Source organism: Solea senegalensis, linkage group LG11, assembly GCF_019176455.1.
Source record: "Solea senegalensis isolate Sse05_10M linkage group LG11, IFAPA_SoseM_1, whole genome shotgun sequence".
Lineage (NCBI taxonomy): Eukaryota > Metazoa > Chordata > Actinopteri > Pleuronectiformes > Soleidae > Solea > Solea senegalensis.
Window position 1 is genome coordinate 20460971 of NC_058031.1, and position 18154 is coordinate 20479124.

General features: G+C 41.6%; 1 protein-coding gene across 2 annotated transcripts in view; it reads right to left on the reverse strand.

Annotated features, from left to right (window-relative positions):
* Positions 1-2943: 2943 nt before the first annotated feature.
* LOC122776787 (plexin-A1-like) overlaps positions 2944-18154 on the reverse strand; it is a 239030-nt gene continuing 223819 nt past the window's right edge. For both annotated transcript variants that reach the window (XM_044037510.1, XM_044037509.1), the window contains exons 25-33: positions 17827-17973; positions 17116-17275; positions 15971-16074; positions 15776-15872; positions 13308-13498; positions 10182-10351; positions 9315-9527; positions 6030-6180; positions 2944-3995 (exon numbers count right to left, since the gene is read on the reverse strand). In XM_044037510.1, the coding sequence (XP_043893445.1) occupies positions 3900-3995; positions 6030-6180; positions 9315-9527; positions 10182-10351; positions 13308-13498; positions 15776-15872; positions 15971-16074; positions 17116-17275; positions 17827-17973 (1329 nt within the window). In that variant the 3' untranslated portion in view covers positions 2944-3899. The remainder of the gene's footprint in view (positions 3996-6029; positions 6181-9314; positions 9528-10181; positions 10352-13307; positions 13499-15775; positions 15873-15970; positions 16075-17115; positions 17276-17826; positions 17974-18154) is intronic.

An 18154-nucleotide genomic window follows, 5' to 3' on the forward strand; every position in this document is an offset into this window, starting at 1 on the left:
ACATTTTTTCTCTTTTCACATTCTAGTCATCAACAATGGCTCGATAGGCCTTTTTACTCTTCCCAGATCACTGAAATCATCTTCAGAAATCTTCACCAGACATCAAAGATCCACATCCTCAGACTTTCATCCAGTTAAATGGGACAAAATGTGTTAATGAGAGCCTGTACATGCGTTAAAATACATCAACGGAACCTTTATTTTCTTTTGTTCTGTTACGACAAAACTGGAAATCCTTGTTGTGGAAGTACTGAGAAGCAGATGAATGGATCAGAGTCAACCTCTCTTCTGATGTGCGTGAAGAAAGCTTTGGTCAGCCGCCCTGTATGTTTCTTTTTACCCTGTGTAGATCAGTGGTTCAAGTATGGAAGCACATACAGTACGTTTCAGCCTGTCGTTGTCAGATGGAAACACCGTGTCTTAGAACAAACTACAATAAAATGTACACTGCACTTTTAAAGGGTTTCATAAAACATCGAGATCCATCGAGAATTGAGATACTGTTGTCGGTCTCGGACCTTTTTACTTGTCAGCAGCAATGTGTTTTTGCAGGTTTGTAAGTCATATTTGAAAAAAAACAAAAAAAAACAAAGAGTTGCCATTCCTTCAAACGGTTATGGATGAAGAGGATGGAGTCGAATTTCCAATAAGAAAATAATAATGTTGCAATGGTAGGGAATATATATATATATATATGTATATATATAATTTGTTATGACGCTAAGACATGTCATTTGATTCATTCTATTCTTACTAATCTTTTAAAACGCACGACAGCTAGACCATAATCTTCCTGCAGGAGCTAATATGATATGGTTTGTCGCTATGTGATTACTTCCTGTGACATGAAATGATAGCTCATGTCATTCTCACAAGAACTTCATTTTCATTTTCCAGTCGCTTCAAACACGAGGTTTGGACTAAAGGCCGTGCTGCTCAAAAGACACAAACCAAAGGGCGTGAAAATACTGAAATATAAGGCTTCTTTCTGTAAAACTGAGCTGTTTTGTTCTGCTTCTCCTTATAATCGACATTGATTAATGATTAAAGATGGGATCTGTTCATTGGACATTGGTGTCTTTTCCAATTTGGTACATTTGGACTTTTCAGTTTGGATAGAAATAACAGAAATTTAAATTAAGTTCCCTCTCCTCCTGTCTCATTTATTATTCCATTGTTAAATCGGTGTTGAGATTACCTAAATTTTCCGTAATTGGTTTGAAAGTCCAAAGACATTACATCACCATTCCATTCACACCCATATTGGTTTGAAAGACTGCTGTTGCGGCACGTCAACGTTCGGTCTCATAAAAGAACGTGAACTTGCAAGTATGCTGTGAACTGAAAAAAGTCTTTTTCTATGACCTATTAATCTAAGTAAGCATGTACTTGTTCAGCATCTGCTCCATCAAATGTTTCTTTGAGGTGTAGCTCACAGCTCACGGCAGATGATTTGCTCCCAATGGCTTAGAAATGATGACGCAGCGCTTTCTTTGCTGCGCTGGACTGTACTAAAGAGCACTGCACTCACTGCAGTCACAGTGAGTGCTCCATCATCACCATCAAAGAAGGAAGTTTGTAGTAACTTAGCGTAGAAGGTGGGAGGTCATTTAAAGGTTAAATGAAGTAAACCAGCAGCCCTGGTTTGCAAGGTCTCTGCAGGTCATGTGAGGTCAATCTGAGGGAAGCACTGTTGATGAGGAAGAATGAAGAATGTAGTAGCGGTTTCCTTAAAAGCAGTAATGTTGTCAAATTTGACCCACTTCCTTATCACCTTATTTCTCTGTAAATAAATAAAAAAAAAGGTATAAGCAGAGGAGATTTGTTCGAAATTCACCGACGTGGCGGTTACTCCGCTTCTCAATAGATGGACGACAACATACTGTTTGGTAAACATTACCCTGGATTGTTTACCATCTATCAGTGTTTTTCTTGCATGTTGCAGGACCGTCTTTATTAGTCTTGTAACCCTTTTTACAGTCACCGGAGAAAGGAATGTCTTGTTAATGAATGCACGTTTTTTGTTTTTTTTTCCGCGGCGCTGCGAGTTTATGTGGAGCAGCTTAACGTACTTAACTATTTTTTTTTTATACCCCTGTAAAACCACACACACACAAAAAAAAAAAGGCCTTCACCTGGTACAAAAACACTCACGTGAATCAAGCTTCATTTCATTATCGCTTCGTAAAACCACGTTCACATTTCATAAGTGGAGCCTTGAGCTTTTACCGTATTCACTGCAGACAAAAAGAAAACAAAAAAAAATCACTGTTTTTTTTTTTGTTTGTTTCACACAAAAACTAGCCTTCTTTTTGGATGGCACGTGTTTGAAACAGGAGGGAAGTGTCTGTAAAACGAGATCGAGGAGTGGCAGAGCAAAGGCGGGCCAAGGTTCAGCGTATAGGTGACCGTCTCATGCCTCGAGAGTCGTCTGCAACCAGAGAGCAATGAGTCTGGCCCTCCACAGAAATGATTTCTCTGTTTCACCTAAAAACTGCTGTATTTGGTTTCTTTTAAACAAACACAAAAGCACTGATCGGCTGATCACTTGTCCTTTTACTACCTTTCGAGCCACAGATGTAGCACAAAACTGCCCCAAGACTTGAAATATAGAAAGTGTTCATCATATTTACTATATATATATATATATATATATATATAGATTTACCTGTTGTTTTTTTTCCGCCGGTTATCTCTTTTTTTAAACTCTCACTTTCAGTCAGTAAGCATGACAACATTTTCATAATAGTACATTTTTATCTAACGAAAAGAAGTCTCTTTGCACTAAACGACATTCAACGGAAAACATGGCACAGGACGACTTTTTCCTCGTGTTTTTCGGAATTTTTCATCTCGGAAATATCAAATCCTATTCTCAAAACTTATCTTTTGTACATTAAAATGGAAAACCAACCAAAAAAAAAAAGAAAAGAAAAAGAAAAAAGAAGTTTGTATTTATAGATCTATATATATTCATATATCCTCTTCTCTCTTTTGATTTAACTTTGTTGTGCAAATTCAGCAGTAACACAAGTGGCACAGCACTGGGGAGAGTAGGCAGTTGAAGGGGCAACAAAATTAAATGCAATAATGAAAAAGAAGAGTGGAGACGTCCTTTGTTAAAGGTGGGAGGAGTCGGGGGAGAGTTTCCCTGCAATGTCCCTCCTCCCGGTTGCTCTGCTGTGGCAGCAGTCTTGGCAGTTTTGCCGCGCATCCACCCTGCTGAAGTGCCTTTGAGCAACGCAATGAATCTCTCCCGGCTCCATGGTTGCTGCTCTGTAAGTGTCCCTGACCGCTCACCTCTCTCTGCAGGACAGCGACAGAAGAGAAGAAAAAAAAAGAGGGATCAAGTATCAGGATAATCTATCCTGGATTTTGAGCTGAGCCTTGGCTGTGGAAAGCTCCCAGCTGGTGACCTGACCAGCGAGAAGAGTTTTGGTCACCACTGTGCATGTACCACTCCTGATTGTGGCCTAAGTACCCAGCTGCTGCTCCCTCACGGACTCTAGATGTGATGAGGGCCTTGATGAAAACAACCCCTCTCCTGAGCTGAGGACTAGATCTGCTGAGGCTGATGGTGCATTTGATTTTGGTTGTTCATGACAGGGTTGGTGGCTCAGAAGAATAAGAAAAAAAACGACAAAAAACAAAAACAAAAACAAAAGGTCAACCCAGCCGGCGGGGCCTCAGTTCCAAACTCTGCTGTCTCTCCAGTGTGCTGCTGCTGCTGGGTGCCTGTGTCCTGGCAGTCTTTTCCTGCTGCTGTCGGTAGTTGTTTGTGAGGGCGACAGACTTCAAACATCGAGGGTTAAAAATGTCACGGGCGTCAGAAGGTTGTCAGGGAAGGCGTGTTGGTTGGCCGGGTTCTCCGCCGGCCAAGGCGCGGGATTGGCCGGTCCTCAGCTAGCCAGAGCCATGGTGTCGATCACCTGCTCCAGCTTTCCCCGTAGCCGCTGTCTGCGCGACTGTTCGTCCTTCTGTAACGCCGAAAGGATCTGGAAAAACAAATATATGGAGAAAGATGTTGTTAATCTAAGACTCCCTGCTCGTGACCAGGGAGACGGTTGGTGGGAAAGTGAGGAAGCAGCGGGTACAGTATGTGCAAAAAGACGACATTTACATGTGCATTTGTCTTCTCTTAGCACGTATGTATGATAGTATGTGTGTGTGTGTGTGTGTGTGTGTGTGTGAGGTCAGGGCACATGCTCGAGGCAGCAGCGGTTGAGCAGCTGCCTATATGTGGATAATAGGCTGTAATGAAGGGAAGCATTTTGGCTTGAATGAAGACACCTGCAAGCAGCCCGGGTAACGACTGTAATACTGCTGTGAGGGGAGGGAGGGAGGGAGGAGGAGGGAGGAGGGAGAGGAAAGAGGCTGGCACATCTCATCGCTTGCCACAAAAAAGCACGATAAAGTTGGGGAGAGCAGCAGTTGAAAAGGACACGTGGCTGTCCATCAGAAGCTGGAGGAGGAGGAGGAGGAGGGTGAACCGACGTGACTCATGGGAGGAGAAAATAAAGAGATGGAGAGGATGAAGGATAATGAGGCGGGGAAAGAGAGAGAAGAAGCGATATGGCGATGGAGGAAAGATTAAATGGCTGTGGGGGGAGAGGAGTGGGTTGTTTCTTTCAGTCGTTTCAGTCTTAATGGGTTAGATGAGGGTGGACGGCACAGATTTAAGGCTAAATTATCAGCCCTCTTAAAATAGGACATTTAGCGCATGCACACACACACATTCTTGTACAGCATCCTTAGTGAGGACAATAGACAGAATGGATCCACTGGTCTTAAACTTAATCATCATAGTAAATCCCTAACCCTAAAACCAAGTCTTAGCCCTTTAACTCTGTAACACCTAAGCTTCATAATGTCTGTCTCCGTCCGGACTTTTCTGCTTATTTTAACCATAAAAGGACCAGAAAATGTCCTGTAATTAAGTGTTTTGCCCATTTTTCCAGAATAACTTTCAATATCTGGCAGTTATTTACAATTTACTGCATGTTGAAATAGTGTATTAACAACTTCAAATGAAGAAAAACACTGTAGACATTACATTCTTTGTCTCAATGTGCAAAAAACAGGCCAAAAAATGTAAGTTTGTTTCAGAAACCATTGGAATTTTTCACGCACTTACGGTAATGCAAAGTGCGCTTGTGCAAACGTGTCGTCTGCGATACGCTCTGCGTTTAAGGGTTCAGTTTGTAGGGACGAGCCAAAATGTCCCCACAAAGACACACATGCATGCACGTTCAGTGGTAACAAATAACACGCACCATGCAATTTATAAGTGTACACAAATGACTCTGCTGTGTTCCGCTCAGAAACAGGTGAGTCTTAATGTACAGCTCAACAACAGCAACGACGACAAAAAAAAGAACATTTTGTACATTTGAAATATTTCCTTTCTTCCCCAGAGTTAATTGAGAAACCGTGTGTGTGTGTGTGTGTGCGTGTGTGTGCGTGTGTGAGTATGATGCCATGGCCAGCAGCAGCAGTGGGTGTTTTTAGCTCAAACACTGAAAACAGTGGGGAAGTAACAAAAATCCACCTTGCAGCATTTGTAAAGCTCACTAATTAACATGTCATATGTATGTTTCTGTAATCCCTACAAACCCCTCATATTTTGGGGGTACACACAGAGGAGAGAGGCATTGATCTTATCGTTTAATAGCTCAAACCCTTTATCGGATGAACCGCACACTCCTAATCTGTGCAGAAATGTCGACTTTTAATCAGCTGGCCGAAGCTGCGAGACACTGTACATGTAGGACTTTGGGGGGGAGAAGGAAAATCACATAAATTCAATGAGGCTCCATTAGGTCCTTAATGTGCTGAGCTCATGCCTTAATGTGCATCCTAATGGTGATAATACCTTCCAGCCTGTACCAACGTGGACTGCTTATCACTGTAATTGAATTAAAATGACCTCACGGTATTAGTCAAAGGCAAAGTAGTGAGGAGGGGGAGCGGTGGTGGCGGTGGTGGTGGTGGTGAAGGTAGTGGGTGTTGTTAGGTTGAGGGAAACCCACCTCGTCTTTGTATTTGATGATGTAGGAGTAGATCTCGTGCAGCGCCGACATGCTGTTGAACTGACTGAGGTGCAGGCGGGACTGCTCTGCTAGGTAGGCACTCATGTCCTGATCACTGATGGCCGGCATACGGGAGATATCGGAGTAATACCTGGAAGAGACACATTTATTTATTTATGTATTTATTTCTTTATTTCTCTGTGTTTGATATGAATAGCATCACACATGTGTTTTTATTGCCAAGTATACATCGTTCCATATCAAAATGTGAAAACGTCATCATGAATATCTTAACCGCAGTATCAAGATGGAATATTGTGTTATTTTAAGATCATATTGTCAACATGCTACTGAAATAGCATGTTGTTACAATGTTACATTTAAACCACTGTCAAAAGAGTTCACACAATGCATGATTTTCTTTGTATTTCCCAGTCCAGCGGTGTTTCGATGTCTTGTGTCACTTTGCAGCAGGACACAGGAAGTGGTTTATTTTAAGGGGAAAACCTGCAATAGTAAAGTGAGACAGCCGCAAACAATACAGTCATTCGACAGTTTTATGAGATAAATGTTTCTTTGACCAATCATAAGGCAGTTCAGTGAGAGAGAGAGAACTGTGGTTGACCAATACACTTTATTAATCCGCCTATTATTACAAATTATAATCTCAAAGACTAAAGACCATTAGTGTTGTTCTGGTTACTGTAGTTAAGCAAAGTTTTTTTTTATTATTTCTCAGAATTGTGTTAGATGGAGGAAAAAGAAAATTATGTATACATATCCAAATACTGTATATATATATGTGTATATATATATACATATAAATATATATGTGTGTATATATATATATATATATATATATATATGTATACATATATATATATATATATATATATATATATATATATATATATATATATATATATATATATATATATATATATATATATATATATTTATATATATATATATATATATATATATATATATATATATAGTGGAGCGTTTCAAAGAGGGAGATATTGCTTCACATCATGCTGCATATGAAACGTGAGAGACTATTTCCTCAGCCTTCTTGTCTCCCGCAGCGTTACATTTACAAGTGTGGAAAGTGATATGGTTCAAAAAACTGAAGATAGGAGGGGCAGGAGGGGGTCAGAAAGGCTGAGTGTTTTTTTCTTCCCTAAATGAAAGACAGACTAAAATTGGCAGGCATCAAAGAGAGGGTCCTCTCTCCTGAAAGCTGTCATAATGAAAACAAACGCGGAGAATAAACTTTATCCATTCACGGCAGTTGACGCCTGGACCACAGCGGCAGTCCTGACACCCGGTAAACAAAAGGAAATGAATGGATGGGATTATTTATTGATTCACTCATTTCCTTTCAGTTAAACCTTTCATTAGATGGAGGAAAAAGAAAATTTCCTCCATCTAACGATGGTCACAGTGTCACGGTCCCCTCTGGATCTCCGTCATCCACGTCTTTTTGTGTGTGTGTGTGTGTAATTATTGCAGGCAGCGTGAGTTTTCCAGATGGCCTCCTGTAATATTTTTTTTTTTTTACAGAACGCTGCTGCTGCTGCTGCTGCTGCTGCTGCTGCTGCTGCACTTTGTCTGTAGATTTTTCATCTGTCGTGGCAGCGACGTTTGGACTCCCTTCAGACAGATGCTCCGGCACAAAGAAAATACATTTAGCCCAGGTTTAAAGCAGCAGCACAAGCCCGGTTCTGACAAGAGGGAAGTTTTCGTGACTCACTCCCTGACGTTCTTAACTACAAACTCACTGGATTCACGCTCAGCAAAACGTCTGGCAAGAAAATGACATTCAAATGTACGGAAATTGTGACTCTTGCAAAAGAGATAAGATACTCTCACCTAAACGAAATAGAAAACAAATCAATTTGTGTCCTACAGTGAGGTTCACGAAGAGGAAGCATTGACAGTGTTTCCCATTAGTTGTTGCCAGATGAAGGACTTTCGTCTGGCTGCGTTTTCACTATTCTCTTGTTTACCATATTATTTTGAGGTGATGGGCACAGTTGGAGGTAAAAAGAAAATCAAAAACACTACTGAGAGAACTTCCTTTACCCACATAAAAATTATAATAAAAGATTAACACCCCTTCCCTTCCTACATTTACACTTTCCCTACCAGCCCGAATGTTGACTGTTGCAACAACAGCCTTCACATTATCGACTGAGTGGTGTTGTTGCTGTTGACTGCAGCAGCAGAGGAGCAAAAACACCAGTAAAAGCGAGGCATGCAGGGAATAGCACAGCATATTAAGATTATATCCCAATATTGAGCTGCACCTGAACCTGTTGGCGGGATCCGTATGTGAACTATCTGGAGGTTTACTGCAGCAGGGCAGGCTGAGGTTGCGTTTGGGGTGAGGAGGCACCAAGAGAGACGAGCTTTAACTGCACCCAATTAACCTTCACCTATGAATCTGTATCTCACGCCGCCTCCGGATGCTCTCAGCGAGACTCAGGACTTACTGTAGCACATTCAAGGATGCGGCTGTCAAAGTGCACGAGTGCCACGGCAGCAGGAGGGAAAAAGAGGAATGCACTTTGGACACTTTTCCAGCTAACACTTGTTTCACTCGTAATTATTCCCATTGGCAGTTGGCGTTTTCTGCCCCGTAAGCGTGATATCTTGGCAAGCGGAGTATCATTACATGATGTGGGAGAAACGGCGAAGCGAAAATGTGAAAAGAGTCTGGGGAGTATCAGTCCAGAAAAGCTATTTAGAAACTATGGGACTTATCTCAGAGAGCAGAAACGATGACTGCGGAAAGAGTTGCAACACTCTGGCACTGCATAAAAGACGCAACATGAGGCGGCAAATCCTTTATTCACCTGTTTGTTTTCCTTCCCTGAACCTCATGTAAAAAAATCAAAAAAATCACAGTATATTCGTCTTGGACCTGAATTTATAAGGTCAAGTTTAACATGAGCTGACATTAGCGATGATTTCACACACCGTGCATGTACGACACCAATCAGACGCAACATTAACACCGGTAACTGGTTTTAATGTTGCGTCTGATTGGTGTACATTTTATTTTTAGACGCCTCGGGGCAAGGTTGCCGTAATCACGGAACAGGATTGCTTTACACTAATTTAATCTCACTCCATCTTCAGTGACATTCTTCAAGTGTTGCTACCAGATGCATTTCAGCTCGTTATGTTCCATGTTGCACTTGTTTTGATTAACTTAAGACATGTGTGTGCGCGCTTGCATTAACTCAGCGGGTTCGGCTGATTTAAACTCTGACTTACCTCTCCACCCAGTTCTTGTAGTTGGGGATGTCTTTAGCGTAGAGGAGCTTATTCGAAGGCGAGTCTTTTCCCAGTTTGTGTTCCGACGTCGAACAGGAGTCCATGAAGGTCTGGGCCACCACGGACAGACACGCGTCTGTGATGCTGTTCTTGTGGATGTCGAATACAAATTGGGGGTTCTTGATCACGTTCACCCAGAACCGCAGAGGAAGACTGGACGCGGGAAAAGAAAAACACATGTTTATTAAAAGCCATATTAATCCTCTCCTTCATTTTTATTGGTACTGGTGCTTTTTTTTTTTTACAAACTCTTATGAATTCCTTTGATGACTTACCAGACAGTAGCAGATGGGATGTATAACACTAGCATTATCACCACATCCTGTGACATAACTTACTCGTTTACAAGGCCGTTTAAATGCTCCTTGATCGCATATTTACCACTGTAAACGTAAAAGTCCTGAGCCCCCATATAAACAAAGTTATTTCAACGATCCAAAGTCATTTAGCTGAGAGACACTTTTGACCGGATTTGTTTATTACAGAAGTGGATGTCAATTTCTAAACGATCACAATATGTTCCGAGAATAAGAATAAGAGAGAAACTAATGAACAACTGTCCATCAGACTTGTCTCAAGTCCAGCGTGTTGTTGTGAAATTGCTTGTGTGTGACATGAAATCAATTCATGAAAGATTAAGACAAATCAACAAATCATCACGTCTATATGTATGTATGTATATATATATATCTATATATCTATATATATATATATATATATAGATATATATATATAGATATATTTATATATGTATATATATATATGTATTATAATAACAATTTTCTAGGTATAAAGAGATTAATTTACCAGTTGCTCTTCCAAGTGTGTCGCACGTCGTAGTCGTTGATCGAGTGTTTGTCGGCCTGTTCGTCCAGGAAGTCGAACATGTACTTAATGGCCAGTGGCAGCGCGCTGCCTCTGTGGGCCGTGCTGAAGATGGTCTCGAAAAGGTCGTCCACAAACTTCTGTAACGTACCCTGAGTGGCAAACGAGGAGGAAATGGTTAGTGAACAGTGATGGAAGTGCACACGTCATGTTGTTTGTGGAGCTCGAAACTCAACTCTTTCAACTGATTCTACACAGCAAATGCATTCTATAGGCAGTTTCTTTCCGATTTCTTTTGACATTTTGAATACAGACTGTAATAATGTCTTACTATGAGAATTTCCATGATGTTATTTACGATGAATTCACCTACCGCCAACCTCAAAAAAACACACCAATATTAGTCTGATAAGTGAAAGTGTGAAATGTAGGGTGTTGGATTCAATCCAGTGACTTTGACCGGTATCGTATCCCCTCGTCCCCGACCAATACTACATCTGCTTTACTTTTAAATTTTTAAGGAGGGGTAGATCTTGTGAAGTCGTACACAGACGGTAGAGAATGATAAATAGCAGTTTCATAGCGCCGTGTGACAGGCTGTAGTGGGCCATTTCCAGCTGCTTGTATCCACAGCCCCTGAATGGGCCATATGTGTGTGTACTATTTTCAGTATGAATGGCCCCAATGTGAAGGAGAGTGATAACTTCAGCTCTGTGACTGCCAGGGTCTGGAAACACAAGCAGGAAGCTCAGCTCTGTGGTTGGGATGCTGTACCCGGGTGACAGTGCTTCACCATAAATGTAAGTGAATTTCCCTAACAGCACATTTTGTTTCGCCGACTTCTCCATCTGGCAGCATCTATTACTGCGGAAATGTTTGGGAATTGTGTTTAGTTGTGAAATGGAACAGCAATAAATAAATTCCATCCCAGTGACGGATCAAAGCCCTGAGATCTGCATGGATGAGACGTCTAGGCAGGCGGGGGGGGGACATAGACAGCCATGGACAGACAAGGACGAGATGAGCTACTCAATTGCATTTGCCTCTCAGTTTTTTCCACCATGCATGGCCAAATCTTCAATCCCTCAACAAATTACCCCTCTCCTGACACCGCCTGTATCTGCCTCCCTGCTCTCGACACCACAAACCCCACCTTCTATTAATCTGTTTTCTCTTTCTGATTACGGGTGTAAATTGAATCGCCGACACGCTTGTAACTGCTCCATTTTCCTCGGTCCCCCTAAAATTAGGGAGACAATTAACTGAGGGACACGCAGGGAAAGACAGCTGAATTGTCTGAGTTTTTCAGATGATGGATACACAGTATTGTATTTGCTGGTGTGTGTGTGTTGTTCAGGCTAGAATAAGATTAAGGTTATGTGAGGGCATCTATCTATCTATCTGTCTGTCTGTCTGTCTGTCTGTCTGTCTATCTATCTGTCTATCTATCTATCTATCTATCTGTCTGTCTATATATCTATTTATCATCTGTCTGTCTGTCTATCTATCTATCTATCTATCTATCTATCTATTCTATCTGTCTGTCTATGCTGTCTATCTATCTATCATCTATCTATCTATCATCTATCTATCTATTTATCATCCTATCTATCTGTCTATCTATCATCTATCATGTCTGTCTGTCTGTCTATCTATCTATCTATCTATCTATCTATCTATCATCTATCTATCTGTCTGTCTGTCCTTGTCTATCTATCTGTCTATCTATCTATTTATCATCTATCTATCTGTCTGTCTGTCTGTCTATCTATCTATCTATCTGTCTATCTAGTCTATCATCTATCTGTCGCAATCTATCTATCTATCTATCATCTATCTGTCTATCTGTCTCTTTCTGTCTGTCTGTCTGTCTATCTATCTATCTATCTATCTATCTATCTATCTGTCTGTCTGTCTGCCTATCTATCTATTTATCATCTATCTGTCTGTCTATCTGTCTATCTATCATCTATCTGTCTGTCTATCTATCTATGTATCTCCCTCCATCCACATCCATACAGAATGTACTGTATATAAAACACAACACAAGCAAACAGTTTGATTTACAAATTGAGGAGAAGACAGTGATCAAAACAAGGTACAGAAAAATAAGATGTAATAATACGAAGAAGGTACTCTAATTTTTCTCTCTCTCGACACGAAACTACTTCACGTTTAAGAGCAGTCACTCAGCTGAAATCAGACCAAATTGCCATCGTTTCGACCTCCAATTTGGGTGATTTTTAAAATGTCTATACTTGAAGCTTCTAATATCACCCAGACACTTTTCATGTGGCCTCACGAAGCTCGTGTTTGCCGTCTACTTCAGTGCGGCCACTGAGAGACAATGGTTGGACAAAAGTATCCAACAAATTAATATTCGGAAATGTCAAATGCAGAATACACTCAAGGATGTACATGTACGGTCTGATGGACCTTGAATGTGGAAGTAACAAAGGGTCCAAAGTTAGTTAGGTCAGTTAGTCTCTCCTGAAGTGAAACAAACATAATATTTTAATACTAACCAAACAGTTGGAGAGGGTGCAAGGATAATATATTTTAAAGCCAATATCCGATGATACTGATATTAATGTGTAATATTACGGAGTGGGAGAATGACACGTAGAAGGGACCTCATAGAACGTATTTTCTTTTTATCATTTTGCTATTCTGTCACTTGGTGTGGACGGTTGAATTAATGAACAAAATTAAATAATTATTTCATAAAAGTCAGCAATATCACCTGGTTTTTTAATGACACCGCTGTATCAACTGTTACTTGGGACACCAACTCAACTTAATTCTAATAAGCTGTGGTTTTACCCGCGGCCTCTGGCGTCGCCATGGAAGCTTTACGAAGCTATTTCTACGATACCGGATGATCTTCTGTAGGTTTATACTCAACAAATAATAAGACGTAGGGACGCTTTGGTGGATTCTTCAAATGTAGGGTTTCCTTATTCCTCAGAGAAGGAAGACGTTTTTATTGCATCTTGTTTAATGATCAAAGCATTTCATTCAGGACGGACGTAAATGTTTGACCATAATTAAGGTCCATATAGCATAAAACTTCACTAGTACGTAGTTCTTTGCATCCCCGGGTCTTACCTTCGTTGCGAGCAGCCTGGTCAGGTAGATCTCCGAGACCATCTTGCTGCCCCGGTCGCCCTCCCTCTGGTCAGAGTGGTCGTGGTTCTTCACCAGATGCCACAGCTTGGTGCCACTCTCCAGGTCAGGAGTGATCATCGGCGTTCGGGATCGCAGGCTGTCTGGACTGCTGGCCGTCCTCAGCATGCTCTCTACATCCAAACACACGTGAGAGAAGGATTACGTCAGGCTCCTGTAGAAACCCCGTCATTCTGTGAGTGTTTTACCAGGACAAAATATACCTGCTCGCCCCCACTGGTTTCTCTGTTATCTGTGTCAGTTTTATTATTCATGGTGTGGGTGTCAAAGTTGATTAGAGTGAAGCAAAGAGATGCATATCTGTGAGTGTTCCATTTAGGACTAAAAGGGGGAAGAAGGGAGCAACGGGAGCAGGGAGGTGAGGTGCACAGGGGGAGATGACTATCTGCTGAGTGGCTCCTGCTCTTGGGATAAAGAGAGGATGTGGAATGGATGGAAGAGAGATAAAAGAGAGAGAGAGAGAGAGAGAGAGAGAGATGCTGATGCACGTTGCAGCTCTTTTATGTTTGGTGAAATGATGGAGAGGTGAGAAGAGGAGAGAGTGAATGTGGTGGAGATGACGGGGGAGGTGGTGGGGTTTGCTAAATGGACAGAAAGACAAAACATCTGGGGAGAGGAGAGGACAAGGAGAACATAGAGTAGACACATGAATGAGGCTGAGTGGGATGGTGTCTCGTGTTGTTGCTCTTTTCAGCAGGGTGCTGAGTGGCTTTGATTCCAAACCTATCATTGCTACTGGTGGTGTGACATTAAGGCTTGTTCATGAGCGCGAGCCACTCTCACTCACTCACACACACACAGAGCGAACATAAACACACAGCCGACAAACCATTGAAAGAAAAATTTATTCAGTGTACGGCGACGAGTTTTAGCCGCTTGAGTTATAATCAAGAGGTTTCAGAAACTGGATCGACCTTAACTACCGTACGTCTCAGTGTAGGTGGCGGAAACGATTCTTCTGTTCATATTCAAGTCAACAACTTCCCAAATTGAAAAAAAACATTATATACTTCAATAATAATTACAATCTAAAAAAAAACAGAATCACACAACTACTTTAATGCTAAAGAAACACGCAGTTCAAAACCCCGTTTACAAAATGAATGGATAGATCAAATCGAATCATTTGTTTGGTTGTTATTGGCCTGATATCAGTGTATTATTGCAAAACAGCTATTTCTTTTCCACTGTTCCGTATATTTCCATAAACTCTGTAATAAGGCTTGGCAGGGCAGCAGCAGACCCAAGTCTCAAAGATAGTGTGTTGCATAGCAACCGTATCACACGCCGTGCTGCGCGGCTGCAAAGAGAAACTTTATTTCTTTATTTATCATTATTATTATTTTTTTAAATGATGCTTAATGAAAACTTCATTAAAATGTGTCTCTATAACAAATGAACATTTTGGGGAGAATAGTTCAATCCAGGGCCATAATATGTTGTGTTTATGTCACTGCTATAACAGTCTTGCGTGACCTGTTGCTTAAGTACATCATACACTGGCACAGGTAGCTGCTTGTTTAAGGTAATTATAAGATATGTCACTTATTTCTACTGCCCCCTAGTGCTAGTGCTCAGAAAAGAAATCCATCAGCATAAGCACATTGGTTATTTTTTTCTGGGCCGATCTTCAGAATAACCTCTAAAGCCGTTTTGCTGACAATTTCCACTTCTACATGTATCTCCATTGGTTTCACTCTCAGGTGATATCACCAGTATCTGAAAATCACTATTATTGCAAAGTCTCATGTTGCATTTCATCCAATGGACGAACACACGTTCACATTTTATGTAAAGAAAAACAAGAATTCGACTCCAAATGTCTCATTTTTCTTGTCATATGTAGTTTATAGCAGCTCTGGAGGCAATTATAGCAGAAATATACTGCATGCGTGAGGGTTATCACCTGCTTAGTATCAGACAAGTGTTTGTTTTTTTTCCCTACACATTTATCTTTATCGACATAGTCTAATTTTCTGGTGAAGAATAGTAAATTGATGTAGGGGCCTCAGTCTATCTGTTTATCTGACTGCCAGCTATTCTCTTTCTCGCTGTGTGTGTGTGTGTGTGTGTGTGTGTGTGTGTCAGCTGGGGATCGAGGCATCCACTCTAATGCCTGTCATTTATGGACTGCTTGGAAATAGGTGTGGAATAGCCTTGGCCTGGGCTGATAGCAGCGGATAAAAAGAATTGCCATTCACTCAGAGGGAGGTGAAGAAGAAGAAAAAAGAAGAAGGAATGGAGCCCAATCATGGCCGTGAAAAACAAAAAAGAACGAGCAAATGAAAGTGATAGAGGGTGCTGGAAGGAGGCGGGCGGTCAGAGAGATGGGAATCATTGACAGGATGATTTAAATAGGATCGGGTGAAGAGGAGAGGGGGGAGTTGTACCGTATCTACTGAGGCTCTTGGTGAAGGTGGACGAGTTGGAGATGTTGTAGGCAGAGTTCTGCTTTGGCACCAAGGCGATCACTGAGCCGTCTGTCACCTGCGCCGCAAAACACACACACACACCACATTGCAACGCGGAAGCCACTCAGCTGTCAACTCTCGTTTGTTCCTGTCGTGAGTGCGCGTCAGTCATACCTGATAGTGAGCCAGCGTGTTGAGTCTTTTCCAGTCGTTGTCAATCTTGGTGGTGACGTCTTCATCTTGCAGGATGATTCTGGCCATGCGACCTTGACGCCATTCTTCAAAAACAAGGATTTGAGATTTAATAAACGAGATTTAATGGACTTCATCATTAACCAAGTACCAACATTAAAGGAATACTTCACCGCTTTGCATTTTTCAAAAACACTACCCCTATTCTAGCAATACAAAGCTAAATGCACAATTGCTGGAGTATTCCTTTAACCTCAAAAAAAGAAAAGACAAAAATGTCAACTACTGTATATACAATTGTTCACAACGTACAGACTTTTAGCCCGTTAAGACCATGATCCGATTACGTACACTAATGTCTATGTAAATGGGTGATCACATCCAATGTGTCCTCAAATTTGGTTACAAAAAACTATTTTGGAGGTGGTTTGAGGACACATGGGACCACATACCTGAGCATGCATGATCGCATCTGTCCTCAGCTGACGCCCTCTGACCCGCTGCCGTTTCACACTATTTTTACACCAGTCAGCCATCGTACGCTTACTTATTTGTAGCCGCCACAAACAATAACAGTGATTGACACATCAGATTTGCGTGACTCTTATTCTCTACGGCCACTTGTGACACACAGACACGTGCGCACGCGCTAACACAGGACACATCTGTCCTTTAAAACACCATGTTTTGCTCTTGCATACAGAAATGACGTCTGCGTGGATGTGAGTACCGATCACATGAGGTCAGATAAGATGCGATAAGAAGGGATCGGAAGACTCGTGGTAATAATAATAATAACAATAATAAGTTCTGTGCTCTGTTTGTAAAGTTATTTTGAGCAGTTGTAGTCCCCTAAAAACTTTACGGAGCACTTTTGAGGTGAGCTTCTCTTGACTCACTGTTTTGTTTTTAAAGCCTGCAACTTTAACTGAACCCACTATAAATACATATTGTAGAGTGGGTTTATAAAGCAAATCCCCCATTGTGGGACAACTGAATTGCACTACTACTATAATAGTGTACAGAACAAATAAACAATACATAAAAGGTTTGGTCGGCATGGTCCTCTTGTGATCTTATCAAGAGTTTGACACACAGCAATCACCACGGCCACACAAGTGTCTTACCCAGGTCCATGTCGGAAGCCTTTGACCGCTGTGAATAAGGACTGCCCTTATAAACGGCATCCAGCAGCTTCTCTTTGACCTGAGTGATGGTGTCACAGTTCAGACACTTCACCGTCACCTCGGAGGTGTGGTCATTTTCTGGGTTTACACAGTGCAGCGTCTGGCGGAGAGAAAAAAAAACAAAAACAAAGCAAAAGAATGAGGTTCGAGTAGAGACTGAGTTCTGCCATGAACGAATGATCCTGAGAGCATATTCAACACCTAGTTTGTTTGCAGCAGCTATTTTATAACCTGGATGTTTTCCTAGTCTATTTACACTGTTTGGGGAAATGATAACTCAGGGCTCACACTTGGGTGCTGACCAAAAACAACTCCAGGTTTGACTGTATGTGTTCAATCCAAGCTTGAAGTGCTTTGTTTGGACAAACAGTGTGATTAACAGTGAGCAGTAGTTGGCCTGGTGCACGGCCAGATCGCATCCTCACTTCAAACATCACTGGCGCCGAAGCTTCATGTTTATCCAGGACAAAAGCCTTCACCTGAGGTGAGTCGGCAGATCGATTGAGGGAGAGGATTCTACCACATTTCTACTGCGGAACTGCTTTAAAATTTTTTTTAAGATTATCATCACAGTCATGTGTGACGCAAACTTGACTGATTCAGAGCAAAGCAGACGGACACAAGCCTTCAAGATGCTGCAGGTTTACTGACCAGGGTTTTGTAGTCAATCTGTTGCCTGATGAGCTTGTCCTCACTGAGGGAGTAGCGGGCTTCTCCTGTGATGGCATCGATGGGTCCCTTCTCCATCTGCTGCTTGATGGCACAGTACAGCATGAACAGAGGCTCCCCGGCACATTCCTTTTTCGAGAGAAGGCAGAGAGAGACGAGTTAGCAGCAGATCAACCAAATAGTGGGGTCTCTTTCTGCGATGTCTTTCATTTAAGTCGTTGCTCGAGGACAAAAAAAAAGTGGCCATTAATTCACAACTCACAGGAAAGATGAGAGAACCAACAGACTGCTGTGACCCTCCGGTTGTGTA